This window comes from Chenopodium album, chromosome 2 (assembly GCF_948465745.1).
Source record: "Chenopodium album chromosome 2, dcCheAlbu1.1, whole genome shotgun sequence".
Classification (NCBI taxonomy): Eukaryota; Viridiplantae; Streptophyta; class Magnoliopsida; order Caryophyllales; family Amaranthaceae; genus Chenopodium; species Chenopodium album.
Genome location: NC_137835.1, coordinates 27,014,177 through 27,022,260, shown reverse-complemented (window position 1 = coordinate 27,022,260; position 8,084 = coordinate 27,014,177). Strand labels below are relative to the sequence as shown.

Here is an 8,084-nt window from a genome sequence, read left to right as displayed (position 1 = left end):
TCTAGATTCTTTAGCGCGTTAAGACATAGAAAAAAAATACTTTTTTTTCTAGCCTTAATAGCTACTTGTTTCAAACACTTAGCGAATCAAGGATCGTTTCGACATCCTTCACATTTCTGAAAGATTCTATATTCTTTGAGAACTTCGCAGAATAAGTCTCGGATTTATTTCCTTAGCTACTTTGATCAGCGTCTATCCTAGACTCGGACAAAGTGGGGGATAACTATATACATCTACTTTTAGCCTCCTATCCTGACAGGAAGTGCAATGACGATAAATAAAACCATCTTCGTGTTGGATCGAAGTAAAGAATACTTATGGATGACTGGCTAAACCGCAAAGACACAAAAGACTAGCTTAACCCAAAACAAATACAAAACAAGGTCCAATTAACTAAATCCGATCATAATTAGGCTTAAGCCCGTGCTTAAGACCCAATAATGACGGATTTAGAGGCGCCTAGGTTAAATTTAAAGCTGCCGCAGAACTTTTGCTACAAAACCCTCTTGTCTTAAACACTCACCCCTCTTAATATTTGTTACTACGGTAGAGGTTCCCGAACATGAAGGAGTCCATAAGTGTTCTAAACGGAGATCTAGCAAAGAGAAGTGGTAAATTCCCGAGCACTTAGATAAATCACATCTACTTATCTTGTGTAAAAGAACTTTAATCAATAAAATAGTGTTGTTTGACCACTCTAAAAGGATATTTAATTAATCGATTCCACATAGTATCTTGTGTTAAATAAGATTAGAATTGAATAATTAATTGATTGATTGATCACCTAAGCCAAGGCGAATCTTGTATACTTTTTCTCCTTTCACGAATTTGAATTAAGTAAAGAATAACGACTTTGTAATGTAATTCCTACGTGATTAATACTTGTAAATAAAATCAATTAACTTAGTTTTAGGTATCACGTTGCATATATTGTTTGGTGATAAAATTGTAAAAAAGGAAGAGCTAGTAGAGGTCGCACAAGGGCTAGAATAGCGATTCTACTTTAAAGGGGACGTTATTTTAGTATCCTCGCTCCCGAACTCATTTCTGGTTTATGTAGACCAATTTAGGCATGGGTAAACTTACGATTTGTGCTAAATATCCCATGAACTCCACATGGGAGAAAGGCATGAACGAGGTTTATGGGTTTTCCTAAAACTCACTAGGGACTCCTACTTGTTTCTTACAAAAAAGCGTGATGATAGAATCAATTCTAATTCAAGGTCCCCCAAACAGTCAGGAATTCAAATCCTAATACACCCTAACAAGTGTAAAGTCCTAGGCTTTTAAAGGGCCATGAGCATTTAACAAAGGATCCCCTACAATGGGAACACCCTCCTTACAAATAGTACTGTCAATCCTACTCAAAGTACCCACCCCCGGCAATTAAGAGGTAGATTAGGAAATTTAACCCAAAAATAGGGATAGTTGTAAGCACCTCAACATGAAAATCAAATTTCTCAGACAAATGGTTTCACAATAGCTGATTTTCCAAAGAACATATATGGGTCAGCATTGAGAATGGTACTCATATCATTAGAGTTTTGCAATTTAATCAAGAAATACCCATCATCATGCCAGAATATTTCAGGTTTAGCTACATCATTCCAATCATCATCAATGTATCTATGTACAGTAGCAATTGTAGGATAGTACCCAATAACATAGAAAACAATAGAGTTTTTCCATTTAAGGCTACCTTCCTGAAGTTTAGCACTCGACCTGCAATTGTGCAATAATGTTGCAATCTTTAAGCACAGGGGCAACAAAGGATAGCACATATCCTTTAGTAGTGAGCTTTGCAATTCTAAACCACTGGTTAGCCTTCTGAGCTCCAAGAACTGATCGGATTGTTCATATAACTCACCATTCCCTCCAAAATCAGCTAATTCTTTAGTATGACCAGGATCGAGCCTTGGATCCAATGGAACAGTAACCGGGGAAACCCTACTTACTGGTGGATTGGATTCCTTTGAAATTGAACCAAAATTTAGACCATGAGCCTCGACATCACTATGCGACAACAATCCAAATGATGGATGAACTGTTCCAGGAATTGGAGAAATAATTTAATCCTCTTCATCAATCGCAGTTGGGTTAAATAGAGTTTCAGAACTTCTTAGATTTTTCAGAGTTTTATCAACAGGAGCTAGATTGTTCTTATTAGATGCATTTAAAGGGAGAGGAGTAGCTTGTTTCTTCTTTTTCGCCATTGTTACCGATCTCAAGGAAGAAAAACCATCAAAATCAAAGAACCATGGAGAGGATAGAGAAGAGAGAAAGTCTATGCAAAGTCAATGCCCTCAAATCAATGATTCAATTTACTATCTTAATTCTCATTCCCATTCAAATTGGTACTTTGACTTTAAAACTTCTTTATAATTTCAAAGTGCCCCAAAGCTTCTAAATTAATGAAATAGAATATTTCCAAAGCCAAATAAATAAATAGAAATGAGTTTTTAAGTGAAATAAACCTTTTAAATTATTAAAATGCCATAAATAATTTATTTCAAATAATTATTAGAATACGCCATAAAATAATACTTTAATTTAATAATGTATAAAAGTACGAGGTATTACATTCAATAGGTTTAATTTTGTGTCAGAGAAAATACACTCCAGACATTATTTCTGAAGTTGCTTTGTTGGGGCTAAACCGAGTGGGTTTTTTATGAACCAAAACCAGAATCTGGACAGTTTCTTGTTGATCCATAGACCAACAATCGTATTGTGGGTCGTTTGAATTTATCTTGGATAGTCACTCTCCCTGATTTGGCATATTTTGTTCATATATAATATCATTGGTTCATCATGCAAGAGCCTCGACTTGAGCATTGGGATGCGGCATTAAGAGTAATTGGTCATTTAATGGGTACTCCTTGTTAGGGAATTTAAATTCACGCCGATTGTGATTTAAATTTGCAGGGTTGTTGTGACTTAGACTGTGCGGCATGTTCTCTTACTCGACAATCTTTGACAAGTTCCCTTGTGTTCCTAGGCCAATCACCTATTTCGTGGAAGACAAAGAAGCAACACACAGTAAAATTAAGTTCAGTTCAGTTAAAATAAGTTCAGTTCAGTAAAATTAATTTCAGTTCAGCAAAATTAAGGTGAATCAAACAGGGCCCTACTCTTCTTTCCAAGTTGAAAATTTTTAAAACCCATGCTCCAACTTAGGGCGAGGGTATATTGAGATATAATAGGATTTTAAGTGAAAATGTTCTTGATGATATTTTTATGTTAACTAAGATATATTTCATTGGTGTTTCCTTATCTTAGAATTACCAAAGACAGTTATTCTAGGTTAGGGATTCTTATCACTTTATTAAGTCTTGTGTTATATATCGACATGATGAATCAATAAGAAGCCAAGCCAAAAGTTTATACAAACTCCTCACCTTCTATAAAATCAAACACAATACGCACCATGACTTTTTAGTATAGATTATAATGCTTTCAATTTACCTTGTCATATTACACCGAGGAGGTAGAGTTGTTTATCTCTAGATCGACTAGATGTCTATAAGATTGCTATGACTTTGTATGTACATTATGGGACAAATTCAACGTTATGGCAACGATATTTCGTTACGCTATAACATTAAATCAAATAGGTTTCTCCTAATTTCATTCCTATTAGTCATATCTCCATCATCTATAACATCAAAAGTCTTAATGCTAGAGTTATATAAAGCTTACCCTACCCGACTAAACCCTCACTTAAACCAAAAGTTACATTAAGAATCCCCCTTGTGAGTGGGGCTTCCTAATGTTTTTTTTTTTTCTTACCTTAAAGAAAAAAGTGACTCTTTAGGTTTCTACTTGCATGACCCAATCGACAACTAAAACTCTGAAAGTGGCTCTTCAAATTTTGACTTACATGACCCAATCGAACGGATCAAATCACTCAAATTGACACCTCTACCAGTCTTCCACCTTTAAAATAACAATTAAATGAATTTTTTTTCGTCAATTTCTAATTTGTGAATTTAATTATTAATTTTGGCAATATACTTTCGAGATTTCTAAGAAAATACTAGTAGTTTAATAGTGTCCCCCCTCACCAGCGCCTCTCTATCCCCTTCTTCATCCTCTCACCCACTTTCCCCCCTTCTCAACCAGCTAACTCTAATGGCGACGCTCCTTCGAAGCGCCAACTTTCGAGCACCAACACCTTCTCTCGCTTCTACAATCTCTCCGTTAAGATCATTCAATTCTTCCATTTTTGTTAGTTTTAAAACTAAGTGTTACACCAGAAATAGTTGCTTATATACCCACAATTCTCCTTCAAAATTATCAGCTAAAAATGTTCCTTCAAAATTTTTGACCTTTTCTTCTTCTGGTGAAGCTACTGAAACTGAAGAAGTTCAGCAGCCTGAGATCCAGGTAATACCCTTTTCCTGTTTATTTATTTTTTCCCATTTTGTAATGATTTCTTCAAGTTTTATCTGTTAATTCTTTTAATTTAATGTTGCTATTCATTTAGTTGTTGAAGAATGATTCAAGAGTTATAATTTCGTATCAAATTGATAATTGTATATTGTGCTATATATTTTGTGATAGAGAGTTGTGACATGAAATGCGGGTAATTATAATGATGCAGACAGAATTTGATTACAATTCTCGGGTTTTACCCGAAACTTAACCAATGAAGCTGGTTGATATATGCATTGTAAATTATGCTATAAATACATATTTTCGCTTGATTAGTGCCAATTAGACGACCCTTTTGGAGGAGTAATGTTGATTGGGTAGGTTTTTTAATGCCTTTGTTCTTGGGTTACACTCTTAAAGTGTCATTTGAGCCTTTGAAAATCGATGAATTTATATTAGAAACACATGAATAATTAGAAGGACAGGTTGATATTGACTTCTAGATATTGTGCGGCGAGGTTGGATAAATCAATATTGGCCTGCGCTCATTTTGGGTGCAAGCAACCTCAATTGGTATAAATAGGAGTGTTGTTGATACCCTACTAAGCCATTGTGTGACAACACACCACAAATCACAGGGAGCATGTAATGACACAGACTAAGCCCTTAAGCTAAAGTAGTGTTCACGATGCTAGTTTTAACCTTCAGTCTTTGATGAATCTTTGTCCTTTTAACAACCACCAAGATGGATGCCAGATCATGTGTCACTGCGAGTTTAGACTTTTCATCCTCCCCGCTTTTCTAAAGTGGTGTATATATATGTATGCAATTACTTCAATTTATTTAGTTGTTTCACGTTCCTTTTTGGGATGTTTGAAAATAGTTGCTCTACATTTCATTTTTTGGTAAGATAACCCCTAGAATACTTAGTTATCTTTTGATGATGTAGAGAGAGTTGAATAGTGTTTAGTATGAAGAAGGTAAAATATTTTAGCTTACCATGGTATGCAAGCTTGATTTTGTGATGGCTGTAAATTGTGAAATAGTTTCGAATTGACATTGTAAATTCAGTGTAACAGATATATGTCTCAATATCAAATTGTATGAATAGGTTGTTTAGTTATTTTGTATTTTCATGAATAGGTTGGTAAGGCTGTATTTTGTGTTACTCTCTCTCTCTCTCTCTCTCTCTCTCTCTCTCTCTAAATAGCCTCTCTGAAGCAGTGGTAAGGCTGTATTTTTTGGACCCCCTGTATCTGGCCCAGCTGATGTGTATGTTTGTAGTGTCTTTTCTCTTCTCTACAATATATAACTTAACAAGAACCAATATTTTTGTATACTGATAATACTGGATGGTAGCCTGAAACTACCTAGTGCATTGATGCATGGTCTTGAAGCATAATGGTGACCATAGATCATGATTTGTGATGTGATCTGGGGTTTACCTGTACTCTGGTCAATTTATTCTTTGCTTGAATACATTTTGTTACAAATTTAGGTTGAAAGGTAGTGACTCGTTTGTATCATTTTACATATTCATGATCTTGTGTTTTGTAACAGGACAATACAGATGAAGGTCTGAATGGTGAAACTGCTGAAGAGGTAGCAAAAGATGATGTCAAACCTGATGCAGATGAAGCTCCCACATCCCCAGTCATAACTGCTTTACAGTTATATAAAGAGGCAATAATTAATAATGATGAGTCCAAAGTTGCTGAATTGGAGGCATTCTTCAAATCCATTGAAGACGAAAAGGACACACTTGAAAGAAAGGTGGCCTCTTTGTCTGAAGATCTTTCAATAGAAAGAGATCGTGTTCTGAGGATTAGTGCAGATTTTGATAATTTTAGGAAGAGAACAGATAGAGAACGCTCTTCTGTGGTGTCAAACGCACAGGGAGAAGTTGTTGAAAATTTTTTGGCAGTTTTGGATAATTTTGAGAGGGCTAAATCCCAGCTCAAGATAGAGTCTGAAGCAGAGGAGAAAATCAACAATAGTTACCAGAGCATATACAAGCAGTTTGTTGAAATTTTAGGGTCAATTGGTGTTGTTCCTGTTGAGACAATCGGAAAACCTTTTGATCCTTTGGTGAGTTCATTTTTATTGATTACGTAGTCCTTAATTTCTGTTAATATGCTGAAAATTTTTGTTTGCTGCTGCTGGAGAAAATAAGCCTCTTCTTTCTGTTTCCCCTGTTTTTTAACCCTGTTCTTCCCTTCTGGCCTGGGTCTTGGACTCTTTGGTCAAACATAGAGGAGCGTGGCTTACCTTTGTACTAGATAGGTTGACAAGCGTATAGCATTTTGTTAAGTAGATGATTTATGGCAGTACTGTAAAATGTTTTGCTTGTGTTACATAATATGGAGCTCCTCCTGAATAACTTGATTGGTTTAGTGATTATGCTGTTTGCTGTGTGGATTAACAGGTGGGCAACCAAGTTGGTATGAATATCAGCCGAGTACTTGGCAAAATGATTCGATTACTCAATCATGGTTTTTCAGGTTTTATGAGGACCTGGATACGTTCATAACTCAAAAACCCAAGTATTTCTTGATTTTCTTGCCAACTTGGTGAGTCCACCTAGATATATGTACCGTGCTGGAAGTATGCCCGTGTCACGTATGAAGTTGTCTTAGGTTATTGTTAGATCCCATATTTTACCTTTTCTTAGTTCATATTTGTCTAACATATTTTTTTATCACGATTTTGTCAAAAGCTGCATGAAGCCATCATGCGAGAAGATTCCACAGTATATGATGAGGGTGTTATAATCGAAGAATATCGTAAAGGGTTTAAGCTTGGTGATAGACTACTACGTCCAGCTATGGTTAAAGTATCCGCAGGTCCAGGACCAGAAAAGCCTGAACCCATTGAGTCATCAGTACAAACGGAGGGTTCAACTAACGACAGTGATGATGTTAGTGAGGAAGGTGATTCAAAGGACCAGGCAACTCCTTAAGTACACTTTTGTTAGATTAGGGGAGAGTTTGAGCAGCTTTTAGTCGGGTAACAGTTGTTTTCGCTGCTGTATTAAAGATCTATTGTTATTGTTGTTCTTCTTGATCATGAGAGAACAAAGATTGTAGAATTTTTTTGTCCAGAATTTCTGAGAAGATAGCTATAGATACGCTAAATGAATGCGTCATTTGCCTTCAACTTTGGTGAACCCAAAAAGATAGAACTTTGTATTAAGATTTGGAGGATCATTTTATTGTTCCACATCATGTATGCAGAATACATTATTTTTACGGTTATTTCACAAGGTATCTTTAGGTATAAATGTGAATATGTTATAATCTTTTATGATAGGTGCTAATGTACGAAATAACACTGATGACCGATGTTGTTTGATGGACGTTAAAAGGTGAAATACCTTTAAGAGCATAAATCTTGTTAAGGATGCTCAAATCCTTTTCCATTTTCTCTCTCCTTTCCACCACTTGACACACCACACTCTCTTCCCTCTATACCACTTTCCACTATCTTCGTTGGTGCCTTTTGTATTCTCAAATACATTACTCCCTCCATTTCAATATGATAGTATCATATGGAATCAATCATATAAAATAAGAAAAGGATAATATTTAAAATCTAACATTAAAGTAAAACTAAATTTATAAATAGTTTTGCCTTATTTAAATTTTTTGATTTTTTTAGAAAAGCACTAGGTAGGTTAGTCTATATTGTATGGACCCGGTCCACATAAAAAT

At 35.4% G+C, this 8,084-nt stretch overlaps 1 protein-coding gene across 2 annotated transcripts; it reads left to right on the top strand.

Moving 5' to 3' along the window:
* Positions 1-4,031: 4,031 nt before the first annotated feature.
* Positions 4,032-7,628, top strand: LOC145597729 (uncharacterized). Of its 2 annotated transcripts, XM_081653980.1 has the most exons (4): positions 4,032-4,386; positions 5,935-6,462; positions 6,800-6,944; positions 7,091-7,227. In XM_081653980.1, the coding sequence occupies exons 1-3, from the start codon at positions 4,132-4,134 to the stop codon at positions 6,902-6,904; spliced, it is 888 nt and encodes a 295-aa protein (XP_081510106.1). In that variant the 5' UTR covers positions 4,032-4,131; the 3' UTR covers positions 6,905-6,944; positions 7,091-7,227. The 2 variants fall into 2 exon arrangements, with proteins under 2 accessions (XP_081510106.1, XP_081510099.1); XM_081653973.1 differs by lacking the exon at positions 6,800-6,944 and having other exon boundaries at positions 4,034-4,386; positions 7,091-7,628.
* Positions 7,629-8,084: the final 456 nt, after the last annotated feature.

Excerpts from the sequence above, each read along its gene's own strand:
- LOC145597729 (XM_081653973.1), top strand. The coding sequence starts at position 4,132 with ATGGCGACGCTCCTTCGAAGCGCCAACTTTCGAGCACCAACACCTTCT. Across the intron at positions 4,387-5,934 it reads TTCAGCAGCCTGAGATCCAG|GACAATACAGATGAAGGTCT; the intron begins GTAATACCCTTT and ends GTTTTGTAACAG. Across the intron at positions 6,463-7,090 it reads GAAAACCTTTTGATCCTTTG|CTGCATGAAGCCATCATGCG; the intron begins GTGAGTTCATTT and ends TTTTGTCAAAAG.